This window comes from Pygoscelis adeliae, unplaced genomic scaffold (assembly GCF_000699105.1).
Source record: "Pygoscelis adeliae isolate BGI_AS28 unplaced genomic scaffold, ASM69910v1 Scaffold411, whole genome shotgun sequence".
Lineage (NCBI taxonomy): Eukaryota > Metazoa > Chordata > Aves > Sphenisciformes > Spheniscidae > Pygoscelis > Pygoscelis adeliae.
The window spans coordinates 1,283,672-1,310,735 of record NW_008824111.1 but is presented as its reverse complement, the minus strand read 5'-3'; the positions used below and the strand labels follow the sequence as shown (position 1 = coordinate 1,310,735).

General features: G+C 38.8%; 2 protein-coding genes across 2 annotated transcripts in view; one reads left to right on the top strand and one right to left on the bottom strand.

Annotated features, from left to right (window-relative positions):
* CACNA1D (calcium channel, voltage-dependent, L type, alpha 1D subunit) overlaps positions 1-7,815 on the top strand; it is a 207,631-nt gene extending 199,816 nt beyond the window's left edge. Inside the window, exons 46-48 of the mRNA XM_009334220.1 lie at positions 3,351-3,472; positions 4,240-4,554; positions 5,595-7,815. Coding sequence (XP_009332495.1) covers positions 3,351-3,472; positions 4,240-4,554; positions 5,595-5,888 — 731 coding nt within the window. The 3' untranslated portion in view covers positions 5,889-7,815. The remainder of the gene's footprint in view (positions 1-3,350; positions 3,473-4,239; positions 4,555-5,594) is intronic.
* Positions 7,816-12,383: 4,568 nt separating this feature from the next.
* On the bottom strand, positions 12,384-21,795 carry CHDH (choline dehydrogenase). Its single transcript, XM_009334219.1, has 7 exons — positions 20,990-21,795; positions 20,390-20,541; positions 16,435-16,564; positions 15,625-15,759; positions 14,312-14,454; positions 13,386-13,488; positions 12,384-12,802 (listed from the first exon to the last, which is right to left on the bottom strand). Exons 1-7 carry the CDS (start codon positions 21,741-21,743, stop codon positions 12,384-12,386), a joined length of 1,836 nt encoding a protein of 611 aa, XP_009332494.1. The 5' UTR covers positions 21,744-21,795.
* Between the last annotated feature and the right edge of the window lie 5,269 nt (positions 21,796-27,064).

Genomic DNA, 27,064 nt, shown 5'->3' with positions numbered 1-27,064 from the left:
CTGAAAGAGTGGTTAAACATTGGACCAGGCTGCCCAGGGAAGTGGTTGAGTCACCATCCCTGGAAGTATTTAAAAGACGGGTAGATGAGGCGCTTAGGGACATGGTTTAGTGGGCATGGTGGTGTTGGGTTGATGGTTGGACTCGATAATCTTGGAGGTCTCTTCCAACCTTAATGATTCTATGATTCTATGATTCTGTGTTTCTTCTGAGGGAGAAAATGTTTCAATTCATAGATTGAATTAGTATTGTCAACTGATTTTTTTACCTGTTTCTTTCATTTTCGTTTGTTCTCCTCCTTAGATCTTTCCCTTGGTTTCCCCTTATCTCAAGCACAATATTGTTTTATCTGCATTTCTAAAAGCTCTCATGCTTCTTACCTTGTAATTTTGGTTTTGTATGTTCCAGGCCATAATGCAGAGATTAGCAGTGCTAATCCTCTGGTGAAACTAGGCACAGACTCAAAGCTCTTGGATTTTGGTCTTTGACCTCTGACACTTCACAGAGAGGAAGCACTTGGGGTTGGGAAGTGTAAAATAAACCACTTTCCCAGGCTAAAATAAAGAGACTGGGTTGGTGCAGAAGAAACAGCACTCAGCTCCGTGCAGCCCCATGGGGTCCCTGAGAGTACTCTCACGCATGGCGTGGTCAGCACAGCCAGGTCTGTCACATATGTCTTTGGGTGATGCCATCTAATCAGTGCCATCCAGACAAGACAATACAGGATCATTTCTAGAAGAGTCTCCACGTTTTGTCTGCTCTAAGATGGATTGGCTTTCTTGCAAAACCAGAGTTGTCTTTCATTCTGATGATGCTAGCAGCCAGAGTCCCAGTCCATTTATCTGTGGAAGTATGACTCTAAGGACCCTGTGGGTAGGAAAATGAGTTTCAGTCCTTTCCTGTCTCAGGCACCCTAAAGAAAATGCAGGTATAGATTTAAAAAATAAAAGTGTTTCAGAGACAAGTGTTGTGGGATCATTATACAATGCCTGAAGTACAGTCTCAGACTGTTCAAAGCTACAGAAAGCTGTAATAAAGGGCAGCAGCAAAATATATAATAAAAGAAACATTCTTCAGCAATACTGTCAGTGCTGGATCCTCACTTTGGGCACTCAGCTCCTTACGACAAGACTAGTAATGCTCTCTGCTGTTTGGCTTTCTGACCTTAAGGGGCACAGGTGGAAGAAGCAGAAAGAATATGAGTCTTGCACTATAGAGGGTAAATAACTCAGATGAATGACCGTGAAGTGTACAGAAAGCTGCTAGCTCTCTTCCAGTAGCAGAAGGAACAGACATCAGACAAAGGGGAGACTGTGAAAGGAGACTCCTGTATATCTTTCTACAAGCTTTTCTGATAGCAGAGGAATTTAAAGGTGAAGAAAGATTTGGATGCTTTATGTATCCTCTCCATACATTGCAGGAGAACAACCTGCAATAAAAATCCTCTGGGTTCTTCCCATGGAAGTGTCGAGAGGGGAGGGTTGAAGGTTTCCTGTGACTGCAGCCTTTGGACTTCATTTAACTTTTCTGATAACATTCTGATGACAGTATTAAGCAGACCTCCCTTTAGAGGAAGTTTACGCTTTTTATCTCATGTACAAGAAACTAGATAAATGTACTAGATAAGAGGGTATTTGATATCCTAAGATAAAAGGACCTAGTTCTGATCTAAGGTGCGTAAGGGTAATGTAGGAAGTAAAGTCCTTTGACTTACACCAGTATAATGTCACAAGAGCAGAGTCAGGCCTCCTGTCATAACCGTGTGCTTAATGTTCAAGAACACAGTTGAGAAATTTCAGAGGCTCGGTATCTCAGCAGATTTTAAAAGAAGCTCAAACCTATTATTTGTAACCAGTGTACGGGCTGTTTGGCCTGGGGAGGAAGCCTTGATGTTCTCACGTAAAGAAAGAAAAAAAGAGAAAGAAAAACAAAAGAACCTGCAACACTGCACTAGCTAGTTTCTGCTAGCGTCTGGATTCAGTCCAAGTTAATGTAACATACAGTGCCTTGGCTGGGTACTGTAGGTAGTAAATTGAGCTCTGTGTCGAGCTTTCTAGAGGTTTTCATACCAAACTCATCACCATAGTATTTGAGCAACTTCCAGAAGTGCACTGGGAAATGATTAAAATGTTGTTTCTGGCCCTCTCCTGGGGAGAAGGATGTGCAAAGCAGTGTCTCGTTTTGGATGAGGGGACTTTTTGGTTTGTTTTTTATTCATTTTGGTATTGGCACATTTAGCATTAGTTAGGATCAGGAGCTAAGGCTTACATTCCTGTGTTTGGGTTTACCATAGAGACAATGGAAAGAGGCACAAAGTTTGCATTAAGTGGACTGAATCACCTCCTGGAGGTGCCCATTTTAGTCCAATGGCTCTTTAAGGAACCTTGATTGTTAGTATCGTTAGAGCGCTAAGTGCCTGGTGATAACTATGAGGAATCCTAAGTCTATGGCACCTAACTCTTCAATACTGTTCACAAAATTCTTGGTGTTGGGAAAAAAAGATACCAAGAATAGTATCAATAAGTTTCAAGAGAGCACAATTTTGTATCATTGCTTTGTGCAGTCAGGCTCTTTCCAGTTTTCCACTATGATGCTCACAGCTGTGAGGACGTGTCTGGATTCCAGCTGCTGTTCAGCACCCGGGTTTTCTTCACACCGAAGCTAACACAGAGGAACGATACCATGCGCTGCTTCCCATCGTTCCCTAGGCTTTCACCAAGACCAGCTGAAACATTTCCACATCAGCCAAACATCTTGATGCAGTTTAGATTTCCACTTTTTCCTTTCTAGCATTTACAGGAGTAATAACAGCATACGTAACAGCAGAGACCATGGCTTATCATTGTCATAAGTAACAGAATAAACATCAGGAATTGATAACATGAGTCAACTTTGACTTGCATATGGTTTTTCGTATTACATATTGCTTCCAAGGAACTGGGGATTTGGTATTTCCTTTGGGAAGTCTGGTTCATTAGAAGGAAGAGTTTAAAACCATGGGGAAGAAAGAAGAAACTCTTCTTTGTAACTGTTCACAGCAGTTTGCAGCAAAACTCTGAAGTTCAGCGTCTGAACCAGTCTGCTGCATAACACAAGCTTGCTTTGTGAAACAGCTGCTTCAAATTCTGCCGTGTTAGGCTGCTCGTATGGTTTCTACCTAGGGCTGCATTGCTCACACGATGAATCTATCCTTTATCTTATAACCAGCTGCTTGCTTCTGTTAGCACAACTCATTTCTTGTTGCCGGATGTGTTTTTATTTGTGTGATAGTTGGCTCACACTGGAACTCTGGAAATAATAGACTTGGAGGAAAAGTATTTTATCTTCCTAATCAATTATGGTTTCCCTGTAGCAAATAGGCGATCTTCCTTTAACTTCGAATGCCTCCGCCGACAAAGTAGTCAAGATGACATACCACTCTCTCCTAATTTCCACCATCGCACTGCTTTACCACTTCACTTAATGCAACAGCAGGTAAACACAAAATCTTACTTAACTAATAACGAATTACATTTTTCCAGCTTCTATATCATACCTCTGACTTTCATTGTTGTTTGAAACAGTACTGGTGTACTATGTAGTTTACCTGCACACGACTTCTAGGCCAGGTGTAGGCTTGTAGTTGCTAGACACGAGGCTTCTCAAACATCGACCTTCTACAAAACATTGAAAATGAGTAGTTCGCCCCTATGACTCTAAGTGTCGGGATGCCCTAAGGAATTTTGACCAGGACTGCATAATACGGCAACTGTCTATTAATCTTTGCCTATGCAGTTACTCAGCTCCGTTTGTGAGAATTTGCAAGTACAACATACGCATCTTCTGAGGCTCAGTGCCAGCTCTGACGTGGCCCTGGGAAGATGGCAGTTTCCATAGTCTGGAGACACCATCCAGAATGCTTGGAAAATGCTGACAGCTTCCTATCCTGTCCCTACAGGACAGGAGGAATGTTTCTACGCCTTGCTTTCTTTTTTTAATATATTGTATAAGCAATTACTTTTCTGTATTAATGCTAATACCAAGATTTTGTGATCCCAGTAATAATAGAAAAAATACCCCTTTATTCAGTCAATTTACCACTTTCAGTCCTGTTCCTCCTTCACATGACTATTAAACATCAGAAAATGCTAGCTTTGCATAGCTGCTGCCTGAACGATTGGTTTGAACTAACTGCTGAAATGAGAAATGCGTATGACAGAGCACTTGAAACCACTAACTTCTAAAACTCTTCCCCTTACCAGGTCATGGCTGTTGCAGGTCTGGATTCCAGCAAAGCTCATAAACATTCACCAAGTCGTTCAACGCGTTCCTGGGCTACCCCACCTGCAACCCCTCCCAACAGGGACCGTACTCCCTATTACACACCTCTAATCCAGGTTGATAGGGCTGAATCGACAGAACATATGAATGGCAGCCTGCCTTCCTTGCACCGGAGCTCTTGGTACACAGATGACCCTGATATTTCCTACCGAACATTTACACCAGCCAGTTTAACTGTACCTAATGACTTTAGGCATAGTGACAAACAGAGGAGTGCAGACAGTTTGGTAGAAGCGGTAAGTATTACAGAAACCTCTGAAGTAGCCAAGAGTGTCTGTCTCTTTGGTTTTTCTGTTAACTTTAAAAAGCATATAGTTCAGTCCACATTCTCTCTCTGAAAATGGGGTATTTTCAGTTTCAAAGCCCAAAACTGTTTTTAGGTAAAGACAAGGGAACTTATTTGTAGTTGTCATGTAGTGAAGGGTTTCTACTGAATCCAAATCTCAACGTTGGTGTGTCAGAGAACTGGAGGGATTTCAGAGAGATTTGAAATTTAAGTTTTCTAGATGAAGATCTTGATGAAGTTATGAAGTGCCCTTCCACAATGGCTGATAGGGAAGAGATGATGCATATGCCGGTTCTCTCTGGTGTTTCTATAGAAATACATCACCATTTTTGCAGTAATCTGAATAAAAGAACAAGAGCTCTATGATTCAGGGTACCAAATGCAGAGGTGAGTAACAACTACAAGGATTGATTTGTAGGTGGACTAAAGAATGTTGAGAGTTCCCTTTTATATTAAAAAAAGATTTGAAGATAAAGAGCATATAGCATTTCTGAATCATAATTTCTGTTCTTGCTTCCATCTGTCACTTCCTTTCCATTGCTATGAGCTAAACAACATAACTTTGTTACATTTTATTAGCAAATGGGACTTCAGCATCTTGCTTCCATGTAAAGTACCGAGAACTCATCTAGAATTCTGTGTTTCAGGCAGTTGTTCTAATTGCACCATCTGCGATATATCAACTGTTGTCTTTAGTATATCAGCCACATGACTGATGTTTATCAAAGACTACTCCCAAATTTCTAAAGAGACAAGTCCGATGTATTGCGTTAGCAGTTACATTGTCACATAACTGACGCAGTGTGGTTTGGAGCCATTTGATTGTCGATTTGATTTGAGTGTCCTTTACACAGGCAGTTTTGTGGTGGGTTGCTGTAGTGATTCAGCATGGGGTTTCTAGTATTTTCCACAAATGAGAAACGTTGTTATGACCTGTCTGCTCTTCTGTATTTCCACCGTGTATCTCATTCTCTCCCCTCCATCTGCCAGGTGCTTATATCTGAAGGCCTAGGAAGGTATGCAAAGGACCCTAAATTTGTTTCAGCTACAAAACACGAGATTGCTGATGCATGTGACATGACTATTGATGAGATGGAAAGTGCAGCAAGTAATCTTCTCAATGGAAATATCAGCAATGGGACCAATGGGGACATGTTTCCCATTTTAAGCAGACAAGATTATGAACTTCAGGATTTTGGTCCTGGCTACAGTGATGAAGAACCAGAAACGGGACGATATGAAGAAGACTTAGCCGATGAAATGATATGCATTACAAGCTTATAGTATTTAGCAAGGAAAATGATTCTAATAACAGAAAAAGTGCCTCATAGTTTAAAGATGCTAGGCACTAGCTGGAGTGAATAACCAATCAAGTTTTGTACAAGTGATGTCACACCTCAAGGAAGCCATAACTAATAAATTGATGATCTCCAGGTTGCCGAAATGTGATCAGAGCTGCAGTACGTCAAGTCTCCTCCCACAGAATCTTCAGTTCCTCTGTAGGAATAAGGTTATTTTGAAACCAAGCAGATTGTGACAATCAGTTTTTTGAGGGCTAGAGCGGGATTCTGAGGTGTAATATCTTGCCTGTCTTTCAACCTTGTGCTGCTGTCCTTCATAGTAGAGCAGGATACTGTCAGTGAAAATGTCCGTGTAAGTCTGGCACAAAATTGCGTGGGAAATAGCAACACGAGATGAGTGATGACAACCAATAATGTCATTACCTCAGTACTCGATAGCATATCAGCTACCCGTTGCATATCCATTCTAACATTGTTTTCAAACTTGCCTCCTGATTTCTTTTCTTAATGCTCTTCTAAAATACAGTTTGTTGTGCTCTACCTGTTAGAGATCGTTGGAAAAAGAAGTTATATAAAGAATAATCTGTCATATGTAACACCAGTTTACATAGGAAAATATCATTCAGATAGTCTGTTTTATGACTATCACGTTAAGGGCAAAATATACTGGAATAATTGCATTCTTACTAATGCACTTGCAACCAGGTTATAGTAGAATTAGATAAGATAGTTTGCTAAAAATTATATAGTAGAAATTATTGTAAATTAATTGTAATATACGATGATTTGTATTTGTAAAGAGATGTTCTATATTTTGTAATTATTGTACCGTAATTGAACTGCAGCAATATTTATGGACCCTAATTATTGTAACTCTCCTCAGAATTCTAGATAGAAGTATTTTTACTTGGAATATATAGATCTATAGCATAAATATTTAAATAGAGCCACCTCTCAGTGTAAATCTCTTTTTGGGATAAAGTGTCAAGTTTGAACTTGGCAACAGAACAGATTTTTTTTTTTTTTTAAATAATTGAGTCGAATCTCTCTGCATAAGGGATGCACAGTTGACTATTTACAGTCTTATACTTGGAAAGGTAAAAGATTTAAAGTTATTTTAACTTTTTTGATTGAAAAATAAGCTCTGATTTTATTTTTGTATTAATCCCATGCTAAAAATAAGTATTAAAATCATTTAAAAATTGGCAAGTTCATGCCAGGGTATTTATTACTGGTCATGAGACAGTTAGTTTTGACAAAGTGTATTACCCACATACCCTACGTTGATAGGAAGCGTCTTGGGCAGAAAATATTTCACAGGTAAATGAAAATGCTTTACTTCAGTACTACTTACTCTGCTTGGGAGGAAAGGAAATATGATGAAATGCTTCTTCACAGAACCAAAAACCTTGATATAAGAAGTATACTATTTTATTGCCTCTACCTTACTGTTGTTCTATGTGTACTATTTCAAAGATTATTTTTATGCAATCGAGAGAGGGCTTAGATACCGTTCACAATGCAGTAAAACCCTGAAATGACTTTGAGGCTAATACAACCTTGGAGGAAAATCAAAAAACACTGAAAGCTACTGTCTATTTTGTTACCACTGGATAACAATGACTTGTTCTGACAAGTTATCTTATCAGGTTTTACCTGTAGTTCATATGCTAGATAGCAACCCAGTTCACATTTTTACAAATGTGATGTTTAAAACATGTCAATAAACATTTTGTACATAATGACAGTTTCCTATGAATAGCTTACAGACTTCCTCTGAAATCATTCTTATTTCAAATGCCAGGATAAGAACTTAAAGGTTTGTAAATTATTTCTTGACCTACATCATTTTGTATTAAAACAAATGCAAAATGTTCTTCAAAATAAAACGGTGTAATAATTTTATTATACTTGGGACTCCTTTTACTAATAGTTTTCCACCAAGAAGCTCCAAAGGTTAAATTCTGCTTGTGCTGTTTGAAGAATGGAAGGGAATGTGTGGAATATAGTCATCGGCCTACGCTATCATAGCGTGCAAGTCTTTTATGAATGATTGCTGTTAACCAGAAAGAAATAAAGTGATTAGAGTATTCATATGGAAAAGGGTACTATTACTCCCCTACTATCTAGGGGATTATTACTTCCCTAGATACAGATCTGTGGAAACAATTAGGAAAATCTGACTAAAATCCCCTAAAACGTCAAAACAGATCTCATGCTGTCTGCCAGGAAACACTTGGGTAGGTTACCCAGCAGTAGTCACTTCGTTACACTTTCCCAGCTTACAGAAACAAACTTCAGGAGACCAAAATGGAGCTTTCTGGGTCTGGTGTCACTGTGAAATAACAATGAGTAGTTTTCAAAGTTCCACCTACTGTGGGATACCCACTTCTGAAAACCACCTTTAAGGCAACTGAAGTTGAACATTGAAAAAAAAAAGGAGGGAAAAATCCCAGACCAGGTTACTTAACTGGATGGACTTTTGACAGCACATCAAATTTGGCAGATTGAGCTGAACGGCAATCTTTTTAATTAATCATTTGTCCAAGGAGACAGAAAACAATATGCTGTCTTTGCTGTATCTTCTTGCTAGTATGGTTAGTCCTGAGCTTTCGGTAGTCTGGTGAGAGACGCTTTAGGGCAGATATGCTATTTTATGAGAAAACAGTCCTTACAAAAATAAATCATGAAGGAAATTTAGTTACAAACCATGTTCTATATAGTTAATGGTTTAAGGGAGAACATACGTATGTATGGATCATAGAAAACCTGTTCAATTTTATTACAGAAGCGTATGGACAAAAGTAATCAATATATGCACAATTACATGGTAATTGGCACCCTTAAAGTACTGCCAATCATAGTAATTACTCAGTACAGAAGAACTAGAAGTTATCTCAACAATTAAAGCATATTTCATGAGTTTCCAGATTTGTTTATACATGTCTATAGTGACAGAAAACATTAGTAAAGAATTAAGCGTTGCTAAGTCTTTTACAGTGCAGTGAATTCACTGAAAAAGTGAATATATAAAATATATTCATATTTGAACAGTGTCTTTTTTTGGAGCTTGGATGACAGAAGAATAGAGACTACAAATAACAATGCTGTAATAAGATATGCTTGTGTTCTCTCTACAGCAACTCTTCATTTTAACTATAATTTAAAAAAATGCATAAATGCTTTTATTATTCCTCAAAATATGTTTCTATGTTTATTTCATAGAAAATGCATGTTCCAAGCCCACTTCCCAGTTTTCCAGTGTTTATATAGCTGCCTCATTTGGTTGCAGACTAATTGAAATCAGACACTTGGAAAGGATTTTAAGCTGCAGAAACGTCAAAAGTTCTGGTGTACAAAACCTTGAGGGGCCTTACATAAGTTAAATATAATGCAGTTTTACAAATACTGCTATTTTCTGCTGCTTTTAAAAGCACTTCTCATACTAAAGCAACTTGAACTGAAATATGTGTACAAAAGAAACCTTTTTGGTCACTTTTCTTTCTTAATCTCATTGTCCCCAGCCAGATACCTCCAACTGTGTCTGAAGCATCTCAGCAAGCTATTGCCATGGAAATGCTGGTGTTCTCACTCGCAGCACCGTTGCTGGTTCAAGCCGTGCTGGCAGGTCTAGTAACTTCCAAATTCTTACTTAAGCAGCTTTTACAGTTAACTGGTTTTGAATACACAATGTAGTATCATCTGCGCATTTATAGAAAAATTTATATCTGGGTAGAACTGGGAATAATATTCAATTATACACTGTATTATTTTGTTAAATAAGTAAAACCCTGGAATTATCAGCCTGTGTTCTGCAATCCAGTAAGGTGTAAAAGATGGTTAATTTTAGCTAGCAGACTGCCAGTGCTCCACAGAGCACGTTAGAATATCTTGTACCTGTTCTAATTATCCCTTAGCAGACTTGACTCTGCTAGAAGTATGAACAATTTTGACAGGAATTCACTATCAGAAACCAGATACAATGCAGGAGAAACTAATGGTAGCTTGACGCTACCTAAAGATTTCCCCGGGGCAACAGCACTTTCAAATACCTGAGCCATTTCTTTAGCACTGCCTCAAAGGAATGTCACGAAGGAGCTTCCACATTCTGTAGCAGTGAGGCCTAAATTAATAAAGCAACTGCGGTTCACAGCACTGAAAATATTTTAAGTGTTTAGAAGGGGAGGAACCTGCAGGGTGGCTATGTATGTTTAGAATTGCAAGAAAAGATGATGATGTTTCAGAGGAAATGCCCGATTATCTGATTGCACAATGCAGCAATGCGTACCTGAACATAAGACACACGTGCAGTTTGGCATGTGTCTCTAACCTGGCTATTTCCTCATCTTTTTAGAGCCTGACATAATGGCAGAGGATAGCTCTGTGCGTGGTCAGTAGTAAGTTGCGTAAGACAGTGGCTAGTTAATCCTCTGCAGTTGCATAATAACAATTCCCATCTTGCATGCCTAGAGTGGAAACCCGTGTTGCAAATCTGCAAATGCAGGCACTTTGGTATGCCGTCTTTCCAAATTGCTTCCCCTCTCAACTGCACAGGACTGTGGTAAGTCTCACCAGTATATATTACTCTGAGCATCCCAATACTTTGTATTCCAAATGACACTAAGGTACCTACTGAATGCCTTTAAATGAAAATCTCAAAAGCACAGGTGCTGAATAAAAATTATTTGCCATAAAAAGGTACACCACACACAGTTCATGCTTTCCTCAAACGCACAGTTGCATCGGATGAATTGTCTTATTAACACAGCTGATCAATCACCTATGACTGAAAATATTCTTGCTCTTCCCCTCATTCCAAAAGAATGCATCCCATACATAGAAAGGGTTTACCTGCCTCCTTTTGGAGCAGAGGTCACTGCTAGCATCTTCCATCTTCAGTATTTTTGTTTGTCTTCATGCAGATATTCTAACGAATTAAGTCCTTTCCCTCAGTTAGCAGCAGGGCTTCCAACCACTGCCTTACAGTAAGCAGCACCAGGTGGACGTATCTGCCTTAAACATCTGCAGTTGTCCCTCTAGCCAACATCTGACTCAGCAAGTTTTTTTACAATCTGCTCAAATGGTGTAAAATTCCATTTTTTCTGCAAAAAGTTTATTCTGTTTACCACAAGTCCAGAGCAATCTTAGGCTACAGAAGCTTTTACTTTATAATTTGACAGCTGCTTAGTCAGAAGTTATTTTGGAATACTTAATAAATCCAAACAAGTCAATGGATTAAATTTCATTCAGTGAGTTCCATTTCTTTAGGTTTTTTTTTTTTTTAAATCAGTACCTGAAAGATTGACACAGAAAACAGTCATGAAAGATCATGTACCTTGCTTTACGCATCTGAAGATAGTAAAACAAAGATTTAAGTCCTAACTAAAATACAGCATTGGTTCACTGAATAAGTTACTTGCCTTCTAATTTAAAAAGATCTCTTCCCGTATCATCAGTGTCTGACCTTATGCAGTTATTTTGGGTAACCTTTCATCTTAAATCTAGCTTGGCTGTAGTTTTTGTAATAAAATTTGAGTGAGAGTAAGGCACCATTCAGAGTATTTGCTGAGAAATATCTTTTGCAAACACTCGTCTTTGAGCAAAGACCAGTAACTTTAAGGACATTACAGGAAGTGCAGCTCTCTTACTGTGCTAAATGATGAAGTGGAACAACTAAATCAGCTTAAATTGTGAACTGAATTCTACTAAGCTCCTTGCGAAAAAAGCAAGGAGAAATTCCAGTTTTCCAGTATATTTTTATAAATATCTGCTCCTGTTCTGCATTTTTTAGAAAAATAAGTTTCTGATAAATACAATTTATATCTTCTTCCTGGATACTGTACAGTTAAGACTGCGAAGTATGGTGAAGTCTAACCTTCAGTGAGGCTTTGTAAACTGTGCATTCCTCTCAGAAAAAAACACATTTGACAAATTCCGAACACATGCAGGTTCCTCTCTCTCCTATGAATTCTGATAGGAACTACTTTGGCCTGTGCATATGAAATTGCATAAATGCTTACATTTACTTAACCATTCTTTGCAGGACGTGGGGATTACTGACTAGCTGTTATCCTGGGTGACGCTCTCACAGCAGTTAAAATCCTTCCTTTAAATAACAAGGCATACCATAATGATTTTCAAAATAGCGCACATTAATACCTTCCATTCCTCGTGCAATTGCACAGTATTTCTGGCTTATGTGCGCAACTCTGTTGTCATTTAGAAACAGCTTCTCTTCAACAAAAAATCTGAACTGTACTGCAAAAGGTCATGTTTAACTAAAATAAGCAGCTTAAGCCAACTGATTAAAAAAAATGAATAGGTAGTCTAATGTAAGAGAACGGTTCAAATTAATAGTTATTTTAATAGGAGATGTTGTTTTGCATGGCATTTATTTTGTTGGCATGTTCGGTATGAGATACCAACGTGCTGATGAAAGCCTAAGTAGCAAAAGATGTGAAAGGATGAGAACATTTGTTTATCTCTGTGTTTCCAAGGTCTTGGGCTTATATACGGGAACATTTTTCTCCTGAAGCGATGGGAGGCCCTTAATTATATCTGCAGCTTTCTCTGCTATCATAATAGTTGGGGCATTCAAATTTCCACTGACAACACTGGGCATTATTGAAGCATCTACTACTCTCAAGTTTTCAACGCCAATTACTTTTGTTTGGGGATCAACTACAGCAGTGCTATCTGAAAGCTGACCCATTTTACAGGTGCAGGAGGGATGATAAGCACTATCGGCCTTCTGCCTTATGAAAGCATCTATTTCTTTGTCAGACTGAACATGGTTTCCTGGTTGTACTTCAGGCCCGCGAAATTTTTCAAAAGCTTTCTGAGCAAAGATCTCTCTGGTCAACTTGACACACTGGCGGAATTCCCAAATATCTCTTTCTGTATGGAGAGAAAATAAGAAAACTGTAAGTACACCCTTAATTTAGTAATACACACAGAATGCATAACAGAAACAAACAGCATCAAAGAAAAAAGGCTGGAGGGGAAAGTCTCTCATTTATTGCTGAAAGCCATAACAAAGTAGGATATTTTTCAAAGTCACAGATATTTACATTCACTGTGAACAAAACTGTCACTTATATTGCAGTCCCAAAAGGGAATAGGTGAGCTATGAAGAATTGCTCTTTATTTCGCTATACCCACTGTCTAGCCAAGGACACTAATCTCAGCACAAAGAACCAAACGAGATCCATTCCTTCACAAGCGGAGGAGGGGATGAAATGAACAGCGTGGTGCAGCAAACACTAAGAACCCTGACTGCATCCCCAACAGGGCATTCTTTTTGGTTTATACAGCGCTTTGCACAATGGCCTGTTTTGATACTAACTGACTTTCATAAATGAGAAGGAAATAACAGTGCACCAACCAGCACTTCCAAACTGGTGTTGAGTAGATATGAAAATCTGCTACTGAAACAGGCAGGAAATAAGTTGACATCAGAGCGAGGAGAGGCTGCATTTACCTGTCGACATGTAGTTAGGCTCAATGATAGGATGGTCGTTTGGGTCTGTACTCTTCAGCTTTAGCCAGCCCACACTCGTGCTCCTCATGGGTCCCACGTGGACCTGCAACACCCATGCTGTACTCATGACACAATCCCACCTGATGTATTTCTAAATTCAGTATGAATTTTTTTTTTGCAATTTGGACAGTCTTTACAAATTAAGCAAATGTAAACGTTAAAGGGAGATAATGGAAAATGCCACTGAACATTTTTCCATTTTATATAAATTTGTTGTAAATATGATAGTCCATAAGGGGAAGGGAATATACCTGTCTTATCAACTCACAGCTGTTCTTTTAATTTAAAATACAACCATTCCAATTTAGCAGTAGCAGAGCATTCTAATACAATCGGCAATCAGACCAAATTACTATCATCACTGAAGAAAAGAGATTAGCAAGAAGAGACATGAATATTCAGTGACAGTTCCCGAGCATTAGCACAGACTTTTGGATCAAGATCATAGTCTAAAATGGGGCTTGGATTTGTGCCAATGAATAAATGAGTGGCCTCATACATTCTCACTTAAACCTCTGTCTAAACTGCAGTGGAACAGGGAACACCTTGTTTTGGTTTTGCACAGCATCTAGCACAATGGTATCCTAATCAACAGCACTATGGCACTTCAGTAGTGCAAATACTTAAACAGCAGTTCAATACTTGCCTACTTTCCCAGAGACAAAAAGTAACATAATTTTGGTAGCAATATCAAGTAACAAGCTCATGTTTTTCCCCCAGTGTAGGAGGTTAAGCCAGCTCTTCTGTATTATACTGAACAAAGTCTTTTTCAGTATATAGCTAAATTATCAATATTTATAATAGAGCATAAGCCTCCTTGCTAATCACTACAGAACATTACTGGAACACGTTCTTCAACAACTCACCTGGTAAGCTTCCATTGTGGAAGCAACCCGACCATGATCAATCACCTGAGAAGGGAGAAAGTGGAACTGAATGTCGGGGTGAGGAACCCCTGGTTCACTTCGGATGAAACCACCAGATTCTAAGTGGGCAGTGGCTCCCTCACCTACAGAGTGCAAATGAGAGAGAAAATGCCATTAAAAGACCTCAGAAAAGCAAGAAATCTGCTGCTTCTTAACCCTTGGTTTCACTACTATGAATAATTTATATATACAGTGGCAATTGCAAGGAACACAAATCCATTATGAACAGCTTGTAATTTAAGCAATGTGCATCACTTTCATCTGCTTTTTAATCACTAGATAAATGTAAATATGCATAACTTTGGAAATCCCACTTATTTAAGAGTGTGGGGTGTTACAGTTATCTCACTGTAACTGGCAGGCCCAGGGTCTCACTCCAGAGGCAGATTTGGTCCCAGGATCCTAATCGGTGTGGAGGGAAATGGCTGCAGCATCCTGATACTGGTGCACTGCGCGCTCCATGACATGCAGTATAGTTATCCCATCAGTCACATGTAATAGGCAGAGCCATCCACAGTACCTACCCTGAAGGGTCAAGATGAAAAGCCTGCAATGCCCCTCATATTATGTTATTTTCACATCTGTTTAAAACTGTAAGTTAGCCCTCAATATTTACTCGCATGGTAAAAAGCCACATATACCCAGCGTAAGTTGTCAAATACTAACATAATAATTCAGCAAGTGATGAAGACCTCAACTTTGGCCAAACTATTTTACTGATTTCAAGGATTACTTTTACAGATTCTTTTTAAGGTACAACTCACAGCTGGGTTACTGTAAAATGAGTGTGTCATTTTAACAGAAGTCACTTCTGATTTACATGCAAGCCTAAAGGCTTCTGATCAGAGCAACAAACTAATACTTTTGGGGCAATTATACAGAAGACTTAATTCAGTTCAACAATATGTTTTTATTGACATGATGTCTATTTCAAATAGAATTTTTTCATTTTTTTACAACAGCTTTTCTCAGTAGCACCAAGGTTTTTAAATGTAGAATTTTTCTTAAGAGATATAAAAATGTTAAAAACCAGCGTATAAAAACCTCCCTTGTTACCTCAGATATAATAACTGTTTTAAAATATTCTGATTTAGGGGAAAAAAAAGTTCAAGTCCATTTGCAAGCTCCAGTTATTTCCCAGAACATGAAAAAAATTCTATATGAAGGCTCCCAGACTTTGAAATTCATGGATAAAAGGCTGTAATAATTCTAAATGAATCAACGGTAGAATGATTGCATACTTTGTTTCATACCTGTAAACTTCCAAAGCCATTCTAGACCAATCCTCACCATGTTAACTGGCTTTTGTGCGTTATATAGAGTAATAGGCTTGGTGCACTTTTGCTGGACATACACTTCTAAATGATCCTGAAGGTTCTGGCCTACTCCTGAAGGGGGGGGAGTAGAAAGGGGGAGGAGGGAGAAGAAAGGGGGAAAAAAAAGGTTGTTTTACACAGAACAATTATACACAACATTTGCAACCAGAGAACAGCATAAATGGGAACTAAACTAACCTCTTACAAGGGCAGTGATGACTAAGACCAAGACCATGAGTCATATCAGCCTTTTGCTCATGTCAGAATAAAGTTTTACATAAACATAGCATAACTAGAATGAAAATAGAAAATTAAATGGCAGACATATCACTTGTTCTTAAATTGCCAGATACGACTTCTAAATACAGTACTAGCTTTTCTAGTTTGAAGGAGAAGTTCATGTTATTCCTTCGATCTTTGAATATATATGACAGTGGGAGTTTATACAATCTGCAATGGATCAAAACTCATTCAAAATTCTAAACGATAAGTATGCTGCTTTACTTTAAAAGTACTCAGTGGCATTTTTCAGAAAGGCATTTTTCACTATCGAATGTAGTGAAGAAAGTGTAGGAGTTTATTGCTCAGTTCTAAAACCAATGCATGTTTCCACTGATTTGTAACACTTACATTTCAGTCCACACAACCTGACATAAAGACAACTGAATTTCATGGATTCGTTTCATTTAACGGTCTTTGAACTGCATTCATAGGAAGATGTAAAGTTAAAAGAAATAATAAAATTACCAGGAAGATGGCAAACAACAGGGATCCCCAGTTTTTTTAGATCATCTGCATTGCCAATCCCAGACAACATAAGCAGCTGTGGAGAATTTATGGCACCTCCACTTAAAATAACTTCTTTACTGGCAAAAGCCTAAAAGGAAATGAGCACAAAAGTCCTAACGTTATTAAGTCCGATCTGAATGCAAGCAACATGTCAAGAGCTTCTGTTCAGATATGCTATTCTGATCCAGATTAGACACCCTTCCCTCACTTTTTTCTCATTCTAAATGTATTCCTATCTTGCCAGAAGTTTCTGCAGAGAGAAATGATCACATTGATCATTTCTGTATTTATTCCCATGTTTACAATCTGTTCAACCTGTATGGGACACAAACATTCAGCTCAGCCAGTACCATGGCTGCCAATAAACTCCTGTGCTACTTGCCAGGAAAAAAGTACCTATGACACTCGGATCAGTCAGCTAAGCATCTCTTCCATTTTCAATAATGGTTTGTAAATTAAAACTGAAACTCCTAAGGAAGATTTTGAATTCAGAGACATGCTAGCTCAAAAATTCTCAAAAGCTTATCTTCTTAATTCAACCAAGACTAATGTTTGGTTTCTTAGCTCACTGTAGTCTTCAGAAGCCTCTCAACCACTAAAGCACTACTGAGAAAACTCTGACTTGAGGCATATATATAATTCTGTTTTGCTGACAGACTTTTCATCAAACAGTTTGAGTCTGAGCCCTGAGCTGGTCATGATAAAGGCTGCTAAACTATTCTTCCGCCTGACTCAGTTTTCTGTGCTGGATAGTTCTTTTTCTAGAACCTTCTCTACAAGTATTTTTGGCACATCCTCTTTCCAAGGATTTCTGCCCCAAAATATTCTCATTTAGCAATACCAAAATCCTTCCCTGTGTCATTTGTATCTGGGGGCTACCTCTTCCCTGTTGCCACATCTCTTAAATTTAGGATCAGAACTACCCCCCTTAGTGCTTTTCACTGTTAAAAGGGAAAACTGTGTGGAGTAAGAAAATTGATACCCTCCTCCTTTTCCCTGTGCTCTTTGAAAGAGGATGATGTGGGTGAACCCAACCTTGTTCAAACCATCCCTTTCTATTCCAATGAGATGGCTCATGAACACACACACACACATTGGATGCACTCCATCCTCCCTAGTAGCACGTATGTTACCTGTTGAAATATAAGATATCCTTTGTATACACACTGAGTTAGGTAGTTGGTTACAAACTGAACAGTAACTCTTGCACGTTAGAAAAAAAGAGATTCAAGATTCACCTGTCCTTAAGAAAGAACAACTGCACCACAGAAGAAACAAAAAGTAAGCAACAATCTATATTTAATGCAAATTCTAATGCTACCTAAGCTAGTCCAATATTTTAAAGCAATACACACTTGCAAAAGTAATACCATAACATTTATCTGTGAATTCTAATACATCAGTGTGGCCACAGTGAGGAAAAAATAGATGAGGCACACAATTATCCTCCCTGAACTTCCTCTCATTAGCAACCCCACAAGGGTTCAAGGAAACATCTCTGGTATTGCTCATCTGCGTTCTCCACTTTTGTAGAAGGTAAGGTGCTGTCATGAGTAGCTGCTTGTTTTTATTTTAGATGAGACATTTAGCTACTAAAGCAACATTAAAAAGTACTATTTTTTCCTGTAGTATGGTGAAGTGTTAACAGATCAGCATGGAGTGCATATTAACTTGTAGTAATCCTGTCCTTTTTGAATGACACCTCAGCTATACAGAATGATGAATGAGATTGTTGCCAGTAATAAGATCAAAATGTAGTAACAAGACAAATTTTGATAAATTGTTTCCACACTATGTATCTGAGATTGCCGACGGATAGCCAGTGCTGATATTTTTTGTTCGTTATTGTTTTGCTCTGGGCAATCATTAGTATGTTAAGACTAATACACAGCGTATCTGTGAGTGCCGAATCAATACCTAGATCTGTATTTTGCATGTTATACAAATATAACTTATTTATATTTTTCTATAGTACACACAGAACTGGTGCCAGTTTGTTCCAGGTAGCATTCAAAGGATGCTCGTTCAGTCTATGCGCGCTCACTGCAAAGTCAGCACTGTAGTTATTCCTAGCCCATATACAGTCTTTCTTTGTGCTCAAAGCTAACATGCAAAGAGGAAAAACTGACTTCAAAACATTTTTGTATGGGTTATTTAGTCTATGATACATTAAAAACATTCTTCCCCTTTAAATACACTTTTCTGCTTGATTCTGAACTCAGAAACTCCAGGAATGTTCAGTCTACCTTCCCTACTTTTGTCAGAGGGCTTGCTGGAGTCCTGGGAGCTCTCCGGGACCCCAGTGTCTACTGAAATAACAATTAAGTCACTGGCTTGATGAATAGGTTTTGAATCATGCTCAAATCATGTTTGGATGATCTTTTAACTTTACTGATGACTGACATAAAAGAGATCCTACCTAAAATAGACTGTAAAAACAAAAACGCTTTAATGTAATCAAGTGTTTCATCTTGATGTTCATAATGTAATAAAATTATTAGCTCTTCCATCCTGACAGGTATAAAATTTTCCAGAAAGTAAAAGCAGACAAGTCCTGCAATTTTGATGTTGGGGGAAAAAAAAGGAAGGGAAATACTTTGAAGGTGTACTTTTTATGATATATGCTATAAATATATCTCGTTCACTATGTATAATTCATACATATATTAATATGTATGAAAATTCATAGCAATTAAAGAATTTTGCAATTAAAGTGGTCCAGTATTCAGAAAGTCTTTGTTCATATGTAATTAGCTTTCCAAGACTTTCTTCAACAAAATTAATCTTGATAATGGCACAAGAACAGCAAGTAGAGACACTGTTTTCACAGACATTTAATAGCTTATGAAATCAATTAAATTTTTTGCAATTTTTGTTTTACATTGCTAAAATGATTATCATTACCAATCCACTTAGAAAACAACAGATTTGTTCTGTGCATTAGAAAATGGAAGAACAGTTTATTTATATTGCATTTTTAACTGTTAGCAGGTGTTCAGTCACAGAACACTTGTCTGTTGAGTCTTGTAAGCCTTACCGAACTCAAACCATCAAAATTTGTACTCTTCTCTTTTGAATATTACTGTTACACTTTCTAATTGTTTTATAATTGTTTGTGACTAAATATCTTAAGGTATTAACATACAAATCCCTTTTAGGCAATTTCCTAGTTACACACTCCATAGTGAGCTGTAATAATAAAGAGTTAAGGGAAATGAGAATGTTTTAGGTCTTATAGATGTCAATGGATTGAAAGCTGCATAAAATGAACTGTTTATCCACAGAGTTAAGTTGTAATGGCAATTCAAGCTTCCCTCCACATGATCACACATTCAGTGGAAGTTGGACTGAGACTGAAAAATACTCATTCCACAAATAACCATAAGGCACGTTTCATCATTATGTTTCATCATTACTATCCCTAAACTCAATACGTAATGGCAAAGTAGAAGTGAATGACTCATTATTTATCCTTTGAGCCATTCAGATTTCAATATCTAGCTTTTACAGATTATCCTATGCCAGAACAGCATTTTCAGAATTGTTTTTCAGAAACATCAGCATTTCAGCACACTAGTCAATACGCTGAGACAGTGCACGATTGCACCATAGGTTCCAGCCAGAAACCCTACCCAACACTCTTGCGTAACATCAAGTTATGGCTTGTCCCCTCAGTACCGAGAGATGGAAATATAATGGCGATGTTAATCTCTAAATCGATACAGCTGAAATATCACCTACTGTAAAATAACTGACAAGGAATCATATACTGGAAGAGACAACATAACATCTGAGAAGCAGACATTTTGCATAGTAAAGTGCCACTTTTAATAAAAGTTTGTTTTAAAAAAAAAAATCTAATTTTGCTTTGACTCATAACTTTCATACGGGAAAATAAAAATCTCTTTCTTACCTTTTTCCTTTGCCCATTTTTCACATACTCAACACCAATGGATTTTGTTCCTTGAAACAAGATTTTTGTTACAAGTGTCTTCTCTGCAACTGACAAATTTGGGCGTGATATGGCTGGGCGAAGGTAAGCACTAGCTGTGCTCCATCTTTGACCTACAATGTATATTTACATTAAACATCAAAATAGTCATGCTCAGTATTCTTCAAGATTTTGGCCAATGACTATCAGGATGTTTACAGAGGGAAAGCCTTCATAGAGTTTATAGAGTTCAAAGCCAATGTGATTTGATATAATAACTAAAGATTTTCTTCTAATATAACAAATTTCACAATGACATTCTGAAAACCTACCCTCCTTCCCAAATTTAACTATGACTCAAGACTTGCATGCCAATGCAAGTTTCAATGAAATACACCCTAGACTGAGAGCAAGCTGCTGTGAAATGAACAGGGTGTAAATACAGAGTGCCATAGCTGTTCAGTGATCTAAACAACCAAATGGCATGCAGTGCAGATTATATGTCCACATTCCAAAATGCTTTCAGAAGTACCACTGGTGGGTCAGAAATACAAATTACTTAAGAACACCTTTATGATTTACCTTGGCGTACAGTCATGTCCATCCAGCCAAATCCTTCTTGCTGATAGCCATTCATATCATCTGTGAAGGGATACCCAGCCTGCCGGGTTGCCTCCAGGAATGCATGATGAAGAGGATGGTTTGTTTTCCCTCTTGACACATACAGGGGTCCATTTCCACCTCTGTACTGATCTGGCCCCAGTTCATGTGTCTGTGCCTTCTTAAAATAGGGCAAGCAATGTTCATAGTCCCATCCTATAGCCCCTTCCCTGCTCCATCGATTATAATCTTCTGCATGCCCACGAATGTATACCATAGCATTGAGAGAAGAGGAGCCACCCCACACTCTTCCACGGGGCCAGTACATAATTCGGTTATCCATATGCTTTTGTGATGTTGTGTGGTAATACCAGTTATATTTCTCATCACAGAGGTTGTAAGTTAATGCAGCAGGCATATGAATCTTCCACATCAGTCTTTTACTACCTAGGAGGGTATCTTTAGGGCCTGCTTCCAAAAGTAGTACAGTACTGAGAGGGTCTTCAGTCAACCTGTTGGCTAACACACACCCTGCTGATCCAGCTCCAACAATGACATAATTATAAGAGTTTGCCTTTTCAGAACTAAGTTGAGATGATGTACGTGAAATTTTGAATTGTTGTTCATTGATGCCAAATATGTTCTTTAATATGTGTGCTTTAAACAGAGTTCCTGTAACTTTGTGCATCTGATTCACAGGACTGCAATATTTAACTCCTTTCATTAAGTGTGACATCTTTACTGATTGTATAACTCTTGCAGAATTTCTAACAAAAATCCAGTGTATTACCCTAGAGAAACAAACAAAAATCCTAATTAAGATGTCAGCGTTAATACAATGTATGACCTCTAAAATGTCAGTCATTTTCAGGTAAAACTGGTATACTTTACCCATTCTTACTATCCAAAAGGTTAACAACAATGCCAATAAAACAATAAACATTTACGTTGAAACTTGCTGTCTTATTAATGCAGTCTATGCACCAGTCAAGTGGCATACATAATTTTGTGTTATACACAGTCTGATTTTGATTTGCTTCTGGTTCCTGAGATAGATACATGAAGCAGATTTTCAAGCATTTGCCAAAACCATAAAGGATGGAAACCTTTGCTTACCTTGTAGACTCTCTTCATCTGCCTCTAGGAGGTAAGAATTTAAGAAAAACAACAATTTCATAAACTTCTCTGTAAGTCTGTGGCCGTCAGTGATATTGCATAGCCAAGTCACTACAATGGAAATGGTAAGTATGCCTACTGTAGCTTCTGCCAGACCAAATCTAGGACAACGTCTCTACAAAACACATGTGTAACAGTGAAAGTCATTTTCAGCTGTCCCCAAGGTGAAAAACTGCTGGGTTTTGAGGTATGTCTCCTAATATAGGCAAAGGCAAAATCTGTTCATCTGTGGCTTTCTACCTTACTACTAAAACCAGATCCTGCAGGAACGTTCTGAGGACAGTTACAATCTAATACCACCAGACCCTTAGGCTGAGTAGGAATGGCAATTTTTTTACCTTCAGAAAAGCCTGTGAGCCTTGCAGGCAACACAGGTTTAGCTCTGTGTTGCAGAGGTTCAGGTACGAGGACTAAATGCAACATTTTCACAGCCCGTGTAGCGTCATAGGTACCAATGCTGCTGACCAGTCTGAAGTGTGTTTCTCTTGCTCTCTCTCCTTGAAACCATTTCCCTTGGTATAAACAATTAGTGAAAATGGGTATCTTTGGGCTGTAAAAAGTATTTCTCCCTGGCCCATAGCTTCTGTATAAGCGGTTGCCTTGGATTCCAGAGACAGCAACGTATCCCGAGGCTGTTACACTGTAATGCACTGCCCATCTGAAAGAGGTAAGCAAGCTTTCTCCTGGAAATGTATGGAATACTGTATTATGTTTGTGAAATCTAATTTTTCAGAAATTATTTAAGTTGTTAACATTCATTTTTATACATTCAGGTTTCATAGTTAGCCAATATTTTGAAATATAAGCCCTGTATTCCTGTAAAATGTCTGGGTTTTTTCACTAGAAGAAAACATGTCTTAATGAATCACTGAAATAATCAGCTTTTTCTTACTAAAAGGTGGAACAGAACTGTACTAATTTTCTCGGGTGAAACTCTACAGTTTGTGAGAGCACACACGAGCTCTTAAGGCCCAACTCTGTAACAAAATTAGGTGCAGGTTCCTGATAAATGTTAAAAGTCTTCCACATACAACTATATTTATTTACAATTTGATGTACAATCTCATATGCAAAAGTATTTTTTTTTTCCTCTCAGGGAAAGGATGGGAATAAGCATACATCTCTTACTCTTCCCTAGGAAAACTTGTAATAGGCTGTGCAAACCCTCAAACTTCTGGAAAATGAACAACCAATCATGGAGAACAGTTTGCTCTGTTAAAAAGGAAAAAGGATGCAGGGGATAGGTCTGCGCTCAGAGTCCACACAGCTGATTCTCAAATGGCTAAGTCAAAATTTATCCCAGCTGAAGGTGGGGGTTGTCTTTTACAGGTGGAGAATATTAAAGGATTCTTTCTTGGAAAGAAGGTTTGGCAATTTCTTGTTGTCCAGCAGAGGAGGATGCAAAGGTAGAGAGGTTTTTACTTGTTTTGATTTGTGATGAAGAGGGCTACAATTCTGAAGCACTTATGTTTAACTTGCAGAACTGGTGTGTGACAGGACTTTATTGTTTCAGGAACGGCAGATGTCTGATGGGGTTGGTAGAATATGGGCCTGGGCCCTGATAATCTGGGAAAGATACTTTGTCCCCATGATGTGAATTGTTTCTTTTTTTTTTTTTTTCTGGTAGAGATTCACCATGATGAGGTGAAGTGATCAACCTTACTCCCGAGGAAGTAAACCCTCAGGTTTTAGTCCTACAGATGGTCAACAGCTATTATTTAGATAGGTGGGGCTCACAGACTCTGGAACAAGTACTGGCTGGCTTATTTTGGCATAGGATCTATAATGCCATCAAATATTACTGTGCCTCCTAACCAGAATGCTGGCTGTTAAGCCTACAACCTACCTAGTTTTTGGCTGTAAAGAGGGCAGATTCTGCAGAGTCCCTGGAATCATGTTCAGTCAGGGACTGACTTATTCTGGTTGTGCTGAGGGCTGTAGTTCTACAGCTTGCTACAGCAGAAGCAGTGGCTACTGAGCTCCCAAAAATACTATCTCAAGTGACACTCCAAAGGCAGCACTGATGTTACAGGACTAAGTGTTTGTGTCTTGCCTTATGCCAGAACCCTAATATGAAGTCTAGACCCTTTTAAAAGCTGATTTATTAAGAGCTTCTCACACACGCAGGCTTTGAAACTCATAGAACAATTCAACCTTGTATTGAAGGGGTTGGTATCAAGGACTGAGGTCGTGAAGCCCTGAAATTAGAACATGATGATACTTCTCTCTAAAATAATCTATGTAGTTCTATTGGCATACATGGGTTTGTTACAGTTCAAGTTTTTCTAAAGAAGATAGTCTTGCGGAATTTTGCAGGAGTCCCTCTTTGAACAAGAGAACATCAGTCAAAAAGTAACCTAACGCATCTTCGCACTCAACGTTCCCTTAGTTTTATCTGGCTTTTTTGCCAGGGAGACTTTACACCCTGTGCAGTGTTCCTAAGAACTGTATTTCAGCAAGAATATGCTTTTTCCAGTAACTGGAAAAAATCAAGTTGTTATCCTAATAGATAGAGTCATCTGAGGCTCTGAGATGTCCTGGGGAAGCTGACCCAATTTACTCAGTAGGGAACTATAGTTTTATGGCCAGCTCTATTAAATATTGTAGTGGCTATGTTAAAACAAAGTATGTAGAAGTAGGGAGGTTTACACAACATGGTTCTACTGGAATGCTCTGTACTTACCACCAAAAAGTTGTCTTTTGGGCCTTACTGGATATTACTGCATGTCTTTATCTGGATTCTCACATATCATGACCTCTCTATGAACATGTAGTAAGATGTTCCTCAGGAATCAGTGAACAGACCTGCAGAAATGCATACGGCAGCAACATAAAGTATATTCACTGTATTGCACTAGAGCTTCAAAATCTGGAGCTCATTTTAAAAAAGTATGTATTTACAGATATTACTATTGAGCAGGGCCTATAGACAGTGGTCTTACATGAGTGAGGAGTTTTTTAAATTCTGTTGCTACAATTTAATAATATATCTAATTGTACACCAGGTAGCCAGAAGTGGGCAGTGGAGTTCTGAAGTTAGGTGTTTGGGGCTCCTTGCATCGTTGTAACACATTTCTTAATGCAGTATCAGGCTTGCGTGAGAAATAAACCTTGATGTAACCCATGGGTGCCTACCATTGCAACTCTACAGATGTTAATTTGGGGTCACATGTGAAAACAGACTTCTCTAAGGGACAGTGAAGCTGTGAAAGGTGAAGAATATGTTGTTTCACTTTTTTTTTTTTAAAGGAAGGGGGAGACAAAAAGGAGAGAAAAACATATGTAAGAGGCTGTGTAGGGCATCTAAGGACTAAATTGGCTTGCCCTCTAAGGAAGCTAAGCAAAAGTGCTAGGATTCAGCCCAGGGACCTTACTCCCAGACTTCTAGATTTAGAGGGCTCAGAGTCCACAACAAAGAGAGCAGGGTAGGTATCCTGCACGCGTGGGGGGGGATATATTGAAAAATGTACAGTAATGAAATGATTCTGTAGGTGGATGAGGTGGCTAACCTAAAAAAGTTACAGGGCACTGGGCATCATTACTGTTAATCAATCACAACTGTCCTGTTCATTGATAAAACCAGAAATTAGAGTGATCAAAAATACGTACCAAGAGAGTTAGGGTACCCACTGTGTGGGCTGGAAGGCTGAATTACCAGCCAAGGAAGCTAAATCTAATGTTGCTTTTAAGTAACTGAAGTAGTATTTTGAATCTACTCTACCACATATGTTTGTCTTATAAGACATAATGACATCTTATAGTTAGATGTTATTTCATATTTTTGCTTTTTTTGTTGTTTTACATCAAATGGAACAGGACTGCCAGAGTAACATTTGAGAGGATTTTTATCTTGCAAAGAGTGAGTTGGGAGTGAAGTCAGTCAACAGTGTCCTGGTCATAATACTCAAGTGACTTTGAGAATCAGTGTGCAGATGATTCACAAATTTCTGTGCTTTTAAGTTCTGAAGTGTGGAGGTCAAAAATCAAGCCATTCTGATTTAATTTAAATCCAACATACATAGTTGGATTGAATGGATGAAAACACTAGTTTCCATGCACAATCTTCTTGTCGTATTGATCCATACCCACTCTCTTCTATGCATGGTCCTCCTGCATGAGCACTATCCTACCCCAGTTCTTCTAAACTGATCCTGAAACAAAGAGGAGATGGTCACTGTGGCTGAAACTTTTGGCCCTGGCAAAATAGGACAGGGAGTAAACAATATCTTCTCTGGCAGATGTAAAATGTGACCCTCTCCTGGAGATGTCCAACAGCATGGACAATACATGGTGCAGTAGAGCAATGGGACATTTGCTGGACATTTACCCTTCACAGCACTGCGCTGCCAAATCCTGTCAGGCCTGTCTGTGTAAGCCGCAGAAGGAACAGCTCCTCAGGTAAAAGCAGTTCTTGCTTCCCCCCCACCTCCCCGCAGATTGTGTACACAGTTTAAATTCACCTGCTGTGGGAGTGTTTTGGACTCACTTTCCCTTCAGTCCTGCTAGTAAAAAAGTTCACTCACTTACAGAAACCTTGTTGTAAGTTTCATTTCCACGGCTGAAACTGTTCAAGCCTACTTACCTCACCGTTTCACCCTTTATGAACAAACGTACCTGCTGGCCTGGGGCATCAGACTGCTGTAAACTCCTGCAGGTCTGCGGGCAGCCCGCGACCCTGCTCTGGGGCGCCTACAACGGCTTTTGCTCCTCGCAATGGCCCGGGGCCGGATCGGGCTCCCGTTCAGTCGCCCCGAGGAAGGTGACCGCAGGCCTGTCCCGGTCCCCTCCGCAGGACAGGGCACCCACGGGCTGCGTCTCTCTCCTTCCCGGAGGCCTGCGTCTCCCTCAGAACCGCTTGTGGGGGGGGGGGGCGGGCCACGC

Bases quoted from the DNA above. Each gene is read 5' to 3' on its own strand.
- CHDH (XM_009334219.1), bottom strand. From the start codon at position 21,743: ATGTCACACTTAATGAAAGGAGTTAAATATTGCAGTCCTGTGAATCAG. The intron at 16,565-20,389 runs GTAAGAAAGAGA...ATTTCCTTTTAG, and splicing joins AAAATGGGCAAAGGAAAAAG to GCTTTTGCCAGTAAAGAAGT. The intron at 12,803-13,385 runs GTAAATGCAGCC...CTCTCCATACAG, and splicing joins GCCTAACTACATGTCGACAG to AAAGAGATATTTGGGAATTC.